This window comes from Rutidosis leptorrhynchoides, chromosome 10, assembly GCF_046630445.1.
Source record: "Rutidosis leptorrhynchoides isolate AG116_Rl617_1_P2 chromosome 10, CSIRO_AGI_Rlap_v1, whole genome shotgun sequence".
Lineage (NCBI taxonomy): Eukaryota > Viridiplantae > Streptophyta > Magnoliopsida > Asterales > Asteraceae > Rutidosis > Rutidosis leptorrhynchoides.
Window position 1 is genome coordinate 329,781,365 of NC_092342.1, and position 17,855 is coordinate 329,799,219.

Genomic DNA, 17,855 nt, shown 5'->3' on the forward strand with positions numbered 1-17,855 from the left:
ATTTAGATGATGCAGTTTCAGATAAAAACCTCAGATTCTTCTCATATACTCAAGATCTCGTAAAAGACAACCAGATTAAAATGAGATACGTTCAATCAACAATTCTGCTGATCTTTATACCAAAGCACTGTCAATCGCTGTTTTCAAAACATACGTTCACAATATTGGCATGAGGCAAGTTCAAAAGATGTGACGACTCAGCGTTGTCTACTTGAGGGGGAGTCAACTCTATGCTGCACTCTTTTTCCCTTAGCTAAAGTTTTATCCCACTGGATTTTCTTTAGCAAGGTTTTTAACGAGGCAGTATTAATTGCTCTTTAAAAAAAAATTACCATCTAAGGGGGAGTGTTGTAAATTTAGTAGTTAAATATGGATGGTAATTAGTCAAATATGGATAGTAAAATTTGTACTATATATATGTGCTTAATGTAAGTTACAAAAACACACATATACATTAAATACATCACACCTCTCTTCAACCTCTTTCTCTCCTATATCTTCTACAACACATCTCTCTTTTATTGGTTCTTTCAATTTGAATATATTGAACCAGGCCACTAAAGGTAGTTATAAGCCTACTGAAATATAACAGTACGCATTTAAACAAATAAAAACCATTTTAAGACAACAAATAAAGTGAGGTGTAACACCCTAGAGTTAAGTATTTTTGTTGTGTAACTATGACTCTATGAGAGAGTACATTTAAATAGAAATAAAAAAAAAATCACATGTTCTTTAACATTCAGGTAAAAGTAAAAATAGCCAATTTTAATCAATTAAATTGCTATTTTTAGCAAGTATATGCGAACAACAAATCTAATGCGCTGAGACCCATTATTAACTTTCACAAAATAAAATAGTCGAAGGAAATTTCTTAATTCATCACTCAATTTACGGTATATTATATGTAGCAGCACACTTCTATACTCTTCATCCAACTTTTCTCTCTTGTTCGAATTATGTGTTGTTGATTAATTTATCAAAACGTATAAAGTAAAGTGAATAGCTTTGATAATGTTTCCTCTTTAGAGTGTTTTTAGAAGCCAAATTTCCAAATTTTAAAATGGTTATCGTTGATATCGATCAATATGTACAAAAAGGAATCTTATCGCTATGACCAATGATATATTCACTATTAAATTTACTACATCAACCATAATTATGCAATAAATAGTTGTATCATCATGATGAATGCATTGAATATTCTGGTGAATATCATTGACCTATTGATATACGGAGAATAAAATAAATAAATATAATATAATATGATAAATATCAATAATAAATACTAGAAGAAGAAAGTCAATAATAAATATCAGAAGAAGAACACCAAAAAAAAAACCAGTAAACAAAAATAAATAAGAAACGTAAAGTAATAAAACAAAAAATGAATCTATCTAATGATGATAGCTTTAAAGGCTATCTTTAAAAAAAATGATGCACATATGATGGTACATAAGAGTTATTAATGTGGTTATCAATGGTGATTACTAACACTTTACAAGTATTTGATGCAAGTCTTAATATTTTAAGCATAACCCTTGAGTTATGTTTAGATAAATTGAACAAAAATAAAGAAAAAATTATTTTATATCCATATATTAAATGGAGTCGAAATCTTTATCGTCCCCAACTCAAAACATGGTAAAAATAAAAATAAAAAACAAACACACCCCTCAAACTTAACCCAACTCCAACCCCCAAAAGAAGAGGGTAAAATGTAAAACCCCAAATTTAAAAAAATAATAATAATAATAATAAAAAAAATAAAAATAAAAACTTCACCCAACTTTTTAACGGGCCCTATCTTCCCGATCGTTGCGAGTTAAATTTTTGACATCACCGCTCAACTCGGAATAATTTTACGAACGCAATTAGCTACGTACAAAACGAATTGTTTCAAAAAAACGTTAAATATTCTGGACTACTTTTTATCACATACGTACACGTATAATAAACAACCAAAACTAACCATCTCATATCGATGGTTCTGATCCCTTCTACAAGATTTTTTCGGTGTAAAAACTCGTGGTAGATTAGGTATACTAGGTACTAACCAAGTGTTTTCAAAAATACCCGTAACAACGCGTTTTAAATTCTGTAAAACATAACACTACGTTAAATATAAATATGGAACACGATAGACTCCGCCGCATTGGCCGTATTTTTCTAGTTAATATAAAAATGAGGTAAAAGAGGGGGAAGTTTCATAGGCCCAAAGACGCACAAGTACGTGTTACATATAAATATTATAATTATAAATATAAATATAATACAAATAAATCTGTATCTATAACACCTTAAACCCTGTCGATCTAATATATGGGCCTAATATATCCTTCAATTTTCATGAATCATGAATAATAATAAAATACAGTAACAATTAACTATATACTGATTATCATGACGATATGAGTATTTCGAATTTAATTCTTCAATTATAAAAATATCAATTTTTTATAAGTTATTACTATATTTTTTAGATTTGATTTTAAGCTTTTCCGATTAATAATAGTCATCATAAATCAAAGTATTTATGGAAGAAAAAGGTCAACAGGGAAAAGATAGAGTCTCACCTCCTTCAATTTCTGATTTACCCTTGCATCATGTTGGTATGTATTTATTCATCGTTATGTTCACTTTTTTTTTTTTTTTTTAATTGAATGCAATCGTGAATTTATTCTGTGAATGTGAGGTTCTGTTGATTTGATTATGTAGTAGGTCTGCCTCTCTTAGTAGGAAGTAGGAGGTCAGGAGTTCGACTCACATGGGTTGTATCATTGCACACAATGTTGCCCATTACCCTTAGTCGAAACAGAAGATGATCGCAACGGGAGGTTTCCTCCCCTCGGGTGATCCCAATCGATGTTCAAAAAAAAAAAAGGTGTCTTTCGCACATCACGTTGCGGGGCAGTGGGGAGGAGGGGTTTTACTGCCCATGCCTTCGGATTGGGCTGGGTTTTCTCTGGCCAGCAGTTGGGGGCGGGTTATGCAACTGCAGGGAGATGAACGCATGGGTGATTAAGTCCCCTTGATCCCGTACTGTTGTTAAAAAAAAAAAAAAAAAAGTATTTTGGGTATCTAGGGTTTCTGTTATTTGAATTAGGTCTTTTTTTTTATGATTTGATGTTGATAGAGGTTATTGAAATATGGATCTGTATTGAAATTTCAATTCTGGACTTAATATTTTAAATCATTGGGTTAACATTGACTTTCTATTAAGTAACTCGACTATTGTGACATTTGTAGCAGGTGATGTGCTTGTGCATGATAACTACATTGATAAGGTAATTGTATTGTCTATCTATATCCTTTTCCGTATACGTTTTGAACAGCTTAGTTAATGTTTTCCATTTTTCTTTTGTATTTTCAGTCGCATTCTCCCAAAAACGAAAGGATCATTTCTTCGAATTCTTCTGGGGATGCCGCCATTGGAGGGTCCTTGAATGTTAGTGGAGTTCAGACACCTTTAAATCCATCTAATACTTTTTCTCCTCCAGAGCAGACCTACTTTTATGGAGGTTAATTTAGTATAACATCAAAGTGTTGGTAATGTTACAAAGGCCTAAGAAACCATTTAAAAATTTAACCATGGTGCATTTGTGGCTTTCGTTATTATGGTACCAAACCTGTATTTAGAGGTGGCAATTCCAACTAATATACTTTTGAATGGGTTGATTTGAGTTATGCTGTATCTTATTGGGTCAAATTGTTCAAATTAAAAACCGCTTTAAACATAGCGAGTTTAACGTATCAAAATTGCCCGTAATGAATGCTTAAAACATGTTCTGAATTTGGAATTCTGGTTGTTACTGAAATAATCTACTTCTCATATTCATATATTAGACACCTTATTATAAAAAATCAAATGTTTACGGAAACATTGTTTAGCATCATCCTGACCCAACTCGTTTCGATTGGTACCAATAGGTTAGCTGGTTTAACTTGTTCCTTAACTCACTCATTTTCAACCTACCATTATAACGTGTCAAGTATGTTTTGTGACAATGGAGCTGGGTAGTATAAGTTTAAGTTTATATTTTCAAGATATTCGGAAAAGCAATTTTGTTGACACTCCTTATCTACTGTCAATTCATGTACGATTTAGCATCAGGTTATGGTGATGGCTCAGCTAATTGGGGATACTATTCAAGCTACGTTAATGATTTGCAAATTGTGCCTCCGGTGAGAATAGTTACTGTTCTATTTGCTTCTTTAATCAGCATTATTTGTTTATTGAAAACAACAAAACTGTTTGGCCTGTTAATCTCACATATTTTATATAATTTAGGGCATGTACAATGATAATTCGTCACTTTTGTATCATCCTGCATATGGGTTTGACGCCCAGATGGCGTACGGCCAGTTTTCTCCAATTGCTGGTCCTTTGTCTCCAATATTGATAGACGGGCAGCTTTTTTCGCCACATCAGCTTCCGATATCTCCTAATTACTACTCACAGCCCGTCTCCCCTCATGCTACACCCCCGAACAATGGCCAGGACGCTCTTGCTGACAATTGTTTTATGGGTTCTGGATCAGGTTATTATTTGCAATATGGTTCTTTTGGTGGAGCCAATCCTGCTGGAAATAATAATAATAATGTCGGATTCTATAAATATCCGGGGGAGATTGGGTCAGGTGATTCTGTACCAAACCGATCAATGTCCTCAGACACAAGTAGCTACGCATCTCCACTCACATCAGGAGGCTTATACCCTGCACCAGTTGGATTACTCGGGTCGTATGAGCACATCTTTGGTCAGGTTTTTCTTATTTATTTATATCTGTTGACCGATATGGGTCTTATTGATATTGATATCTGTTGACCCATATTTATTTATATTTTTTTATTTAATTTTCCAAGATAAGTAAATCATTCAATTCTTTGACTGAACTCTAAAGTATCTTTTGATGTTTGAAACTGACCCTAAATGGGCTTGGCTGGGTTGGTCTACAAACACTCTATCGATTCATTATATAGTATCTTGTATACTGGATTAATGCAATGTTATGATTGCTAAATCATGACAATAATAAACACCTTAAACTAAAATGTTTCAAGGTTGATTTGACCCATTTCAGTTGAATCAACCCAAATTGACCCGTCATTAAGTAATTGGGTGGAATTTGCAGATTCCGCAGCAGCAGACAGCATATGGTTATGGATCAGTCTCTGGTTCCTCCACAACACGCTGCCCTCAGACTGGATCTTTTCGAGGGTATAATAGTAATTTCATTTTGAATGGGGAAGCTAGTCGCCTAAATCGTTTTGTGTCCGACAATGGCGTTAGTGTGATTAGCGCTATCAGCGACCGTAACAGAGGACCAAGGGCATTAAAGTCAAATGGAACTGGTGTTGCTGAAGATGGTAATGACCTTGCTTCTAAGCTTGATATTGAACTTTACAATCGACCTGATTTTAGTTACAACTTATGACACTGCAAATTTCTTTGTAATAAAGTCTTTTAGTGAAGACAATGTCCATAAAAGTATCAAGTACAGTGTTTGGGCCAGTACCCCATTGGGAAACAAAAAACTAGATGCTGCTTATCAAGAAGCAAAAGATGGCGCCACCTGTCCAATCTTTCTCTTTTTTTCAGTAAGTTTTTCAACTCTCAAATAAAAAATATGCATGTATTCTTTCCACCCGTCTAATTCGTACAATTTACAGCTGGTAAAATTAATTTTACTTGCATGATTTTTATATGTATTTTGGTAGTCTGGTGTATTGTTGAGAGCGAATCGATGATGTAGGAACTATAATTAGAAGTTACAGGTCAATGCAAGTGGACAGTTTTGTGGCGTGGCTGAAATGGTGGGACCTGTAGATTTTGCGAATGATGCTGAATATTGGCAGCAGGATAGGTGGTCAATTCAAAGTCAAGTGGCACATCATTAAAGATGTTCCGAATAGTCGATTCCGGCATATTCTTCTTGAAAATAATGACAACAAGCCTGTCACCCATAGCAGAGATTCACAAGAGGTATGTATATACAAAATGCATTTGATTCAGATTTTTGAGTCCGTATTTAGAGGTGGCAGTTCTAACCCTTTTTGTTTATGAATGGAAGTTTGGGTTCATTTTATTTCAAGTGTGTTCAAATAAACAAATTTTGCTAAAATATGAACTTGAAAAATGGGCCGAAAAGGTGAAACAGGTTGAAAGCTGTTTAAATTTTGTTAAGGCTTGCAAACTTCCTAAAACTGTCTGATCTAGATTACTATATTTTGATATTATTATTATATGGATTAAATGCAATCATTATTTGTAAAGATGACAAAAGTGCTTGTGGGTTAACCCAGCCAAATTTTGACCTGTACGGATGAATGTCCTGTTTTAAGCTGGAGCTGTTTGAAACATTACCCAACCCACAACATTGCCGCCACTCCGTATTAGGTTATATGATGAGGTAACCTTTTTGTTTGCAGGTGAAACTAGAAATGGGTAATGCAATGTTGAAAATCTTTAAAGATCATGAGGCAGATACATGTATTTTAGATGATTTTAATTTTTACAATGAGCGAGAGAAGGATTTACAGGATAAGAGGTCCAAGGAGGTAGTCGATTGTACAAAAAAATACACTCCTGCTGCTGATGATGATGATGATGATGATGATGATGATGATGATAACTCAACTTGCTGATAAAGTTGTAGAGTCCCTCCATGTGGATGAACATAGGGAACAAGTACAGTAAAAGTGGATATTATGTTAAGTTTTGGGGTGTATGGGGTTGCGACTGACATCAGTTTCTGAGGTGTTTTGCAGACATTTATTTAAGCCGCAAAACCACTCGTCGTCTTAGTAAAAAAATATGGTTTTTTCAGCGTTGCAGATAAGCTCGTAATGTTGGAGTTGACTTTGTGCAACCTCCTTGTCTTGTTTCTAGAGGTAGGTGGTGACAGGTGGAGTTGACAGTTGAGGCTATACCTGAAGCTGTTTTCAAATTTATTTTTTTATTTTTTATTTTTATGGCAGGCTGGTTATTAAGTTGCTCCCCAAAACAAAGTGTACAATTCTCATCCATATCAAAAACAATGTCGACAAGAACACCAGTCTTCCTTACTATTCGTATCTGTATAAATTATATAACGGTTTTCATTAGTTCACCTTGAAATTTAGTGCTTGAAATACGTCTGCATAAAATGATCTCATATCAAGTTGTATGTTACGAGTGAGCTTCATATTCATTCGGCAGAACATCAGAATAAAGTGTCCAGCACAATTTTAGAATGTATATTCAGCTCTCAAATTCTTTTTACCTATTTATATTTATTATTGTTGGAGCAAATAAAATTTTCCTAAATGTAGCTTTTTAATCAGTTAACGGATAATTATCAATTGTATCAGTATGTAATATTGTATTATCAATGCTTTAAGTAATTTTATTTTTTTTTTATCATAAACCAACTTTTTTGCTACTAAAATGATTTAAACTTCAGTTACAAAATTGTTACAAGAATAGTTTTGGAGTAATCTTTCTCTTATTACAAACATGCAAATTTCGTAACATCAGGTAACTAAAAAAAGGGTAATTTCGACACAAAAACATCACATATACATAAATAAATACAACACAAATCTCATCCATTACTACTAATTCAGCAACACAATCCATAACAAATATTCAACAACAAAAAACCAAAAAGAAATCCATAAAAACAAGTAAAAGTTCATATCATAATTTTCTTCCTTTGTTCACCCTATCTGAAGAAGTGAAGTTACCCTGATAATAATAGATACACATAGATGACATAACATCACCCTTTTTCACCTGTTGATTTTTCTTTACCTTTTTCTTTTTCTTATATTCATTCGATTCAAATTCTTCAAGCATCATCAATCAATCGGTGGTCATCGGTTGGCTCATGCAGCACCTGAATCGAGCCTTTCGAACCGTTGTCATAATCTCATTTTCAGCATGTTCCAGCATTCTCACAACTTCTGAAAATGGTGGCCTCACATCTGAATTCCCGTCCCAGCAACGAACCATGATTTCACCAAGTACTGGAAGACAGTCGGGTGGGATGGTGGGCCGGACCCCTTTATTAACCACAGCAAATGCCGCCTGCACAGCTGTCATGTTTTGGAACGGAAGCATCCCGGTGATCAGCTCCCAGAGCACTATCCCGAAGCTGTACACGTCAACTTTCTGAGTGTATGGCCTATGTTGAATCATCTCCCTGTAATAACAACGATTCCAGAGTTATTTATAATGCACCTAAAATATGTATTACATGAACATGCATGCATGTAAGTATTTATACATTTTGTTCAATAGTGTATGTATATAAAGTACTTAAAAATACTGGCATCCATCAGTACCCTTGTCAAATTGTGAATAGAATCAACAACTGAAATGCTGATTAATTATATCAACCTAGTAAATCAAGCGTCGATTTATTGGCGACTTGACCGACTCTTAGAGCCTAAATTAAATTTCAGGCAGGATTTAAAAGCCATGAAAATTTGATTTTTCCATTTTCATGGCGTCTCAATTTTATTTTATTTTTTTAAAATGTTTTTCCTACTTATTGGCCGGAGGTCCACTCGGAAGCAATCTCCAACGGATAGAGAGAGAGAGATGACTTTCTCTACTTTTGAGAGTGTTTTCACTCTGGGTGGAGAAATGACTTGTCTTTATTCTCGAATAGGGGAAGGATTGTCTACATCTCACCTCTCCATACACCACTTATGTGGTATTGGGTTTTGTTGTTGTTGTAAATCAAGAATTGGCTACTTGTCAAATATGTATAATAATGATAATGATAATGATAAACAAGGAGATCTTGTTTAACAAACAATACAGAGTATCTTTTTAGTTAGCAATAACAATTAATGATAACAGCAGCTAGGTCAATCTGATGGGAAAACTAGATGGTGAAACATTCAGGATTACTTATTCACCAAAAAAAAAGTATTATTTGGTCACTGAAGCCAGTGATTCATTAAAAAGTACAAACTTCCCAAACAATCAAATATGTATCTCGTTATTACAACTCAAAAGAGTACGACTTGCTTAAGTACAATTAGGGATGGCAAAAATAACCGTACCCAATGGGAAAATCCGAAACCCGAAACCCGATTTTTTTGGGCCAGGTTCGCGTATACAGGTCTAGGGCCAGGTATGGGGATGGTTTTAATTTTTTTAGCAAACCACCCGGCACGTATACCCGAAAAATGTCCCAATCCGCATACTCGTCCCGTTTAAATTACAAAAAAATACTAATAATTTTTGTATTTCCTACCACCACCTACTCAATGCTAATTTCCATTCTCCCAAGTTCCAGTTGGTAATAATAAGGTATGTAAAATTGATAATATACACATGTAATTGATTTTTGTTTGTGACACATATGTTAATTAAAAATATACACATATATTAATTGATAATATATGTATATTAATTGTTAGAACAAAATAACCCGATACCCGGGTGGAAACTCGATACCCGATAGTTATTAAGTAAATGGGGACCCGTCCGGTATGGGTCAGGGTTTAGGGTTTGGGACAGAGTTTCTTAATCGGGTCCGGGGCCAGGATTACCCATACCTGCCCATACCCGGCTTGTTGCCATCCCTATATGTGATTACCTAATCCGAGATTACTCAATATTAAAAAGCTACTTTCGGAAAACAAATCCGGGCATCCCCTAAAAATGACATCCAATGTTAGCCAATTAAGTGAAATGAAAAAGATAGAAAAATATACAGAGATAAAAGTTTTGTGAACTTACGGAGCCATCCAGCGGTAAGTCCCTGTCTCTGGTGTCATACCTTCGGTCTGCACCTCAATTCGAGCAACACCAAAATCAGCAATCTTAATTGACCTATCGGCTGAAATTAAAAGATTATCTGATTTCAAATCCCTATGAATCAATCCAAGGGCATGTACATATTCCATTCCCCTCGCAACATCCAAAGCTTGCTTCACAGCTAATTTCAAAGGCACCGATCTGTTCTGCCTCTTGGTCAAAAATTGTCGAACCGAACCACCCTTTGCATATTCAGTAATAATACACCACACCATCGGTTTTCGACACGCACCAATGAACCGTACAATGTTTGGATGTTTCAATCTTGCCAGCATCATAACTTCTTGTTGGAACTGTTGTTCCATAAGTTGTGCCCTGTCTAAATCATTTTCGGGTTTTTCAAGAAGCTTTATTGCAACATCTACACCATTGTAAGTTCCTTTATACAGTTTCCCAAAAGCACCTTGTGCAAAAGCGGGCCCCATGCTGAGTTTCCTTAAATCGATTGTCCAGTCATCGAAATTCTCAAGCCCTTCAGTAGGAAACCGAGGGTCCAATAGGGCCCGCGCTAAAGCATCATCACTTAATCCCTGGGACACTCGTCCTCTATTCACACTCTGAGCATCAGTATAGTTCTTGTTACGTTTGAGACCTTGGTGGTTTAATATGCGAGTATGAGATTCATTAGATGCAACACTACTATCAAGAGACATAGCAACCGATCCTCCGCCATTGCTCATTTGTAAACTGTTGAAACTGTCCATGGACATGTTCGAACCCTCACCGAGCTTATGATAAAACCCTTGTGACAGGTCAACAAAATTATCACGACCATTATTTAGGCCCATCATGCCTGTAAACTTTGGATCCTCCAACATTTTTCCAGCTTTCCTTACCCCTTAAGCATGCGTACGAAGTCAAACTTTAACCCCTATAACCAAAAACCCTATAACAAAACAGAAAAATATCAAATTGTAGAAGGTTGGCTTATAATATATACAATAACCAAATATTTTAACTAATGTTAAAACACAAGTGTTCTACATCTAAATTGTTCATTCACATATGCAAAATGGTTTTCTTTATACTTGAATCACCTTGATATGATCCTTTAACTTTCATTGTAAATAGGAAGAAGAGAGTGAATGCAAAATATATGAAAGCTTTCTTATACGGTTATACCAATGTAGAGTGGAATTCTCAGTCATTGTGGAACACATCATATAGTTCTCTTGTAGGGTACCACCCGAAAAACTAATTCCAACAAACATCCAAATTTTATTTTCATTTTAGAAAGTGTAATAATCGTTAACGTTCATTAAAATTCAAAGTTACTAGGTACGAAACTAAAGACCAAGACCTATATTTAATGTTCTAAAAAGATAAAATACTTTAAACCATTTCCTTACTATGTTTGACTTCCATATATCCCATCTATACTTAATAAAACCCGATGAATGCGTATTTAGTCATATACTATCCCACGAACCCAAAGAGGCGCTTTCAACTGAATGCACCAACTCGCTTAGAAGGTACAACTTTCTTTTTACATGATAATCTTGTATGAGCTTATACATACACAACCAAGGTAATATGCTACATATTCTTTCGGCGAGGACCAAAATGGCCGAACCTGAAGTACACAGTGATTATCCACATCCAAATAAGCAAACTTCCTGATGTGAAACCTTGATTCTAACATATAACTCATCATGTTTACTATATATTAACTCAGGTAGCTACTAGCAAAAACGTAGATATACATATACTAGTTTGCATAACCTAACATAAATTTACATCACAGCCACGCAAGTATTCTACTTTCAGCTCAAATCATTCACAAACAATACACTATAGCTGAAATATTCATCAAAAATACATCTTTTGCATCTTAAATTGAAAAACAGCAATCAGCCCAAATTATTATTATCATTCAATTAAACCTACTCAAGCAATCAGAAACCCTCGAAATAGTTAATATCATCATCAAAAGCATCAATTAACTTCGTAAAAACAAAAAATCCCCAATTCAATTACTAAGGAGCTGAAAAGGTGAAGACTTTGAACAGCTCAAAACCGCAATAAATCAGCATTTAAAAAGTGAAATGAAATCAACGTTAATTATAGCGTATAAGCTTGTAAATTAAGAGTGATCCGTGAACATAAAAGTATATTAGAGTAGAAAAAGGGGAAAAACTTACAGATGAATATAGGGTTAGGGTTTTGGATGATTGTTGATTCAAATTGGCGATTGCGATGATAATTAAGGAACGTGAAACATACGATCAGGAGGATAATGGTGATGAAGAAGAGATAAAGGAATGTTTGGTATGACGCCGACGAATAAACTCTGTGAAAGTCTAGAGAGAGAAAACGAAAGATAATAATCTATAGATATAGAGAGAGAGAGAGAGAGAGAGAGAGAGAGAGAGAGAGAGAGAGTAAAGAAGTGCAAAAGACAACTGGGTCTTCATTCTCTCGTTTATCTTTTTTAATTATTTGATTATTTATATTATAATTATTATTATTATTATTATTATTATATTATTCAATTATTCATGTATACATGTATATTTTCTTATTTTTTTCCAAAAACATGAATCAACTAATACAAAAGCACAATCCACTTACATTGATCCAAACTAGTCCGGACCGGCCCGTGCGTTGCGGCAGTTGCTTTCGGCCTGCGTATTCATATTTAATGTAGCGTTGTGTATTTACAGAGGGGAAAACGGGCCGTCTGTTAAGCGCCGTTATAGGTGTCGTCGTCTTCAGTGTTTTTTAAAAGTATCTGTTTCGAACGTTGTTAGTTTCGTTTTGTTGATAAAATTATTCCGAGTCTAACGGTGCTGTCGGAAAAATTTAACTCGCGTCGAGGAGGAAGATACGTGTTGTCGTTGTGTTTAGTGTTTTTTAAAAAGTGTCCGTTTCGAACGTGGTTAGTTTCGTTTTGTTCTCGTCTGTTAAGCGCCGTTATAGGTGTCGTCGTCTTCAGTGTTTTTTAAAAGTATCCGTTTCGAACGTAGTTAGTTTCGTTTTGTTGATAAAATTATTCCGAGTCTAACGGTGCTGTCGGAAAAATTTAACTCGCGTCGAGGAGGAAGATACGGGTTGTCGTTGTGTTTTGTGTTTTTTAAAAAGTGCCCGTTTCGAACGTGGTTAGTTTCGTTTTGTTCATAAAATTATTTCGAGTCTGACGTTACCGTCGGAAAAATTTAACTCGTGCCGAGCGGGAAGATACGGGTTGTCGTTGTGTTTAGCGTTTTTTTGAGAGAAGTGTCCGTTTCGCGTATAGTTAGTCCCATTGGGTTCGGAAGGTTTTTTCGAGTTGAACGGTGGTCTCTGGAAAATTTAACTCGCACCCAGCGAGAAGATAGGGCCCGTTATAAATTCGGGTGGAATTAGTTTTTTATATTTTAATTAAATTATATATTTAAACTTTTGACCCCTTAAAAAGTGTAAATTTGAGGGACTATTGTGGAAATGTAGGCGAAGTTGAAAGACCAGTTGTAATGTGAGCGCGAAGTCAAAACTACAATAAAAAATAACTAAAAGTACACCATTTAGCACCACATTTAGTATATAAGGTTAATAATAATACACCAGCCTAATATTGAACCAAGTAATACAAAACCAATTGCAACAAAATACAATACACTAGTAACTAATGAACAAACTAACTTGTGACATACACTAATCGAGATCACGCTTTTTTTAACATCAGCAAGACCGACATCCAACCAACACTGAAATTTGAAAACAATGCCTAACTCATTGCAAACAATCCAAACAAGAACACTGAATTACCCAACTACATCCAAGGGAGACCGGTGCACCCTAAAGTCCTTTCACTAAATAGCAAGTAACAATCAAGGAAACTCGGCCGGAGAAATCGATTTCCGGCACCACAAATTGAAACGAACCAAATGGATGCCATAGCATCCTTGAAAATTCCCGCCACAAACTGAGAAGATGCGACGCTCACAAGAAGATAACCATAAATAATGTTGTTTCACAGTACGAAAGCAACAACACCGGGGAATGGTAGTTGAAAAAGGAATCCGACAGAGGAAGACTTCAGATACAGGTGATGAAGAAGCAAGAACCTGACCAATGCATGAGGTCTAGATATTCAGCCAGCCAGCCAACCACCACAACCTACCAAGTGTACCAACAAAACAAACATGCTCTAGCAACCAGAGGTCGCCCGTTGAAACACCAACGTCCCAAAAAACCATCATTACCCTAACCCTTTGTCAATCGAGTAAGAGAACCACTGTAGCAACAAAAACAGGAAACATGGAGATTTGTTGAAACTTAGGAGGCAAAAGATCGAAATAAACTAGTCGGAGAAAGAATATGCCAAAAAATGAAAGTACCCGAAAAAGAGAGAGGAAGCACGTAGCAACCTTTGTCGACCACCGTGCCACCCAGAGTACTAAAGAAACCAAGAGTACTCGTCGCCTGAGAAAATATGGTGTTTGGAGTTTAAAAATGAGAGAATGGAGCGGAAACGTAAAAGGAGAAAATAGGAGCGTATGAGAGAAAAGATGAGTTCTATTACTACGTTTGAGTTTGAAATTTTGTTTCAGTTATTCATAAATGAAATTATTATAGAAGTTATACTAAATGTGTGATTATCCCATCATGTAACATCCCAGGTAACAAGTTCCCCGTAATATGATATTGTCCGCTTTGCCCGTAAGCGTACGGATTTTTCTTGACGACCAAACACGACGAGCACTTTCCCAGGAGGTCACCCATCCTGGTAGTGCTCTCGCCTGAGCACGCTTAACTGCAGAGTTCTCATGGGATCTGCTGCACTTGTGGTCCCAAAACGCGTCATACTAGGAAAGGTCTCCACACCCTTATAAGGCATGCTTTGTTCCCCTCTCCAACCGATGTGGGACGGATGTAACACGGATGTTACAATCCTCCCCCTAATGGGACACAGCGTCCTCGTCATGCACATTTGGTTCGGGGCATGGCTCTGATACCATCTGTAACATCCCAGGTAACACGTTCCCCGTAGCATGATATTGTCCGCTTTGCCCGTAGGCGCACGGATTTTTCTTGGCGACCAAACACGACGAACACTTTCCCAGGAGGTCACCCATCCTGGTAGTGCTCTCGCCTGAGCACGCTTAACTGCAGAGTTCTCATGGGATCTGGTGCGCTTGTGGTCCCAAAACGCGTCATACTAGGAAAGGTCTCCACACCCTTATAAGGCATGCTTCGTTCCCCTCTTCAACCGATGTGGGACTGTGATGACCCGGAAATTTCTGACCAAATTTAAACTTAATCTTTAACGTTTTCGACACGATAAGCAAAGTCTATGAAGTTGAATCCTAAAATTCTTGAACTATTCAAATACCATTCGATTGTTCTCAACGATTCGCGAACAAATATATGTAAATAGATACATATATATACTATAACTTGAAAACGTAACAAAGTGTTATGAAAACGATACTGTGCATTAACCTTATTGGTTTGATTATCTGATTGATATATTTAACTACGGAGTTAAAAGATTATGCCAAACGATTGAATTAAAAGATATTTATTGAGTCCCTTAAAGATTATGATATTATTACGAGTCTCTGTTGTGAGGTCCACGTTGATTTGAGAAATCGTTCATTTTTAACGATATTCGAAATAAATGGTAAAGTGTTTGTTTAAATAACGTAATTTGGAGACATACAATAATAAGGAATATTAACTGTTGGAATTAGATATATGAATAACTTGTGATATGTATTTTAAAACGTATATATTAATATTGAAAATATATGAAATATAATATTAAACTGGTCATAAAACGAATTGTTATTATATATATATTAACAAATAGCGAGACAATGATTTATAGAAGTAAATGACCAAAACACTCGAAAGTTTAATATATACTTTGAGTGGTATAGTTTAGGGATAATTTAAGGCTATATTTTGACAAAGGTACGTGACACGAAACGTAAAATGCAAGTTTTCTAAGCGTACGAAAATGCGATCGAGAAATCGGAACCGGGACATGAGTCGAGTGATGACGTACGACTTATCGAAACTAAAATTACAAGTCAACTATGCACGTGAATTTAATATAATATATAATTAATTATTTAAATTAAATATATTATATATATTATATAAAAATATGTCGACAAGCTAAAAGTTAAAAAATTGTGAGCTGGATTTTGGGGCCATGCGATCGCATGAGAAATAGGCATAAAACCCATGCGATCGCATGGGGTTCAGTTTCAAAAAATGTACTATAAATTCTCCAGTTTTCTGCGAATGTTTTTCACACACATCTGTCTCTCTACTCTCTATATTTATATTATTATTATTATTATTAATATTATTATTATCATTAATTCTAATATTATTATTAGAAATATTAGTAGTAATATTAATTAGTATTATACAAAAAATACTACGACGAGGTCATAAGCGTGTCACTTTCAAAATGGGTTTTCAAGCGGGATAGAGCTAAGGAAACTTTGGGTTATAGCTATGAAGGTTATGGGTAATATTCATGGGTACTATTCGCAAGTCAAACCTAGTGTTTATCATCTCCGTTGTGTCTACGTACTTTCTTGCAATATTGAATCACAATATTGATACGTGAGCATTCATATCTTATCTTTTATATATTAATTGTGTATCCATGTCTAGTGCTCGAGTATATATGTTTATGCATGCTTGTATACTATATTTCGTCGTTAAACATTTTATAATGAATCACGAATTAAATACATATATTACTAGTAAAAGGTATATGATATACATGTTTTTGGAAAGCTAACGAAAAATCAATAACTTTTCATTTAGATATCGAATAGTTTCGATGAACGGATTAAAAGATATGATCAACTGAATTATGATTGACGTTAATTGAAATTGCTTTTGAATCTGCAATTAAGATTTAAACAACTTGTTTACGAGATTGATAAAATGGATTTTTAAATATTACCAGCCGAGTAAATGAATTCTTATATAAAGCACGTCTCGTTTTGTTGAACTATTGTCAAAATTGACTTTTTGAAACAACTTTGGATAACTTTTGTATGTCGATCTCGAGCATTAGGATTATGATACACTATGACTAGACCTAGCTTGGTAGACATTTATTGACCAACATATGCTCTCTAGGTTGAGATCTACGGTTATTTGGTATTCCGAGTTTCGATCACATTTCGGTGAACAACTTTATGTACTGCTAAGGTGAGTTTCATTTGCTCCCTTTTTAATTGCTTTTGCAATCTATATTTTTGGGCTGAGAATACATTCACTTTATTTTAAACGCAATGGATACAAGTACATACTAAATTCTACACTGAGTTTGAACCGAAAATCCCTTAGCTTTGGTAACTAGTAACTGCCAGTTATAAGAACTAGTGGGCGCGAGTAGTAGTATATGGATCCATAGGGCTTGACATCCCCGTCTGTTCCAGGTATAGAAACCCTAGCCTGAACTATTAAACAGACGTATACTATTTGAGTTTAGTACACGTTGGATTGCGTGTATTGTACATGTTGGTTGCATTATGTTAAAACAGGGGTACTTATTATATAGACTTTAAAGTTTAGTTACCAGGGTGCTCAATCTTGTAGAATATTTTGATAAACGTTTCTGGATGAAACAACTGAAATCTTGTGATCCACCTTTATATACAGATTATGCAGAACATTAAAACTATGAACTCACCAACCTTTGTGTTGACACTTGTTAGCATGTTTATTATCAGGTTTCCTAGATGTCTTCCGCTGTTTGCTTATATGTTAGACAAGCTATGTGCATGGAGTCTTACATGGCATATTTTTCAAGGAAACGTTGCATTCACCAAATCATCACCATGTATCTTATTTTGACTGCATTGTTGTAGTGACCCGAACTTTTCCATGTTTTTATATATTAAATGAAATTGTTATTTACATTATTAAGTGTTTCCAACATGTTAAGCAATCAAACTTGTTAAGACTTGATTAATTGAAATAGGTTTCATATAGACAATTGACCACCCAAGTTGACCGGTGATTCACGAACGTTAAAACTTGTAAAAACTATATGATGACATATATATGATTATATATATAG

The 17,855-nt window shown here is 35.1% G+C and overlaps 1 protein-coding gene and 1 pseudogene across 1 annotated transcript; one reads left to right on the plus strand and one right to left on the minus strand.

Annotated features, from left to right (window-relative positions):
* Positions 1-2,821: 2,821 nt before the first annotated feature.
* On the plus strand, positions 2,822-7,218 carry LOC139871346 (YTH domain-containing protein ECT4-like; annotated as a pseudogene).
* A 320-nt stretch (positions 7,219-7,538) lies between these two features.
* LOC139871631 (serine/threonine-protein kinase STY13-like) lies at positions 7,539-12,181 on the minus strand. Its single transcript, XM_071859349.1, has 3 exons — positions 11,959-12,181; positions 9,740-10,703; positions 7,539-8,186 (listed from the first exon to the last, which is right to left on the minus strand). Exons 2-3 carry the CDS (start codon positions 10,633-10,635, stop codon positions 7,847-7,849), a joined length of 1,236 nt encoding a protein of 411 aa, XP_071715450.1. The 5' UTR covers positions 10,636-10,703; positions 11,959-12,181; the 3' UTR covers positions 7,539-7,846.
* Between the last annotated feature and the right edge of the window lie 5,674 nt (positions 12,182-17,855).

What these genes read in the sequence shown, in the direction of transcription:
- LOC139871631 (XM_071859349.1), bottom strand. Translation starts at nt 10,635, where the DNA reads ATGTTGGAGGATCCAAAGTTTACAGGCATGATGGGCCTAAATAATGGT. An exon ending in ACTTACCGCTGGATGGCTCC is followed by an intron (nt 8,187 to 9,739) that starts GTAAGTTCACAA and finishes TTGTTATTACAG; the next exon opens with GGAGATGATTCAACATAGGC.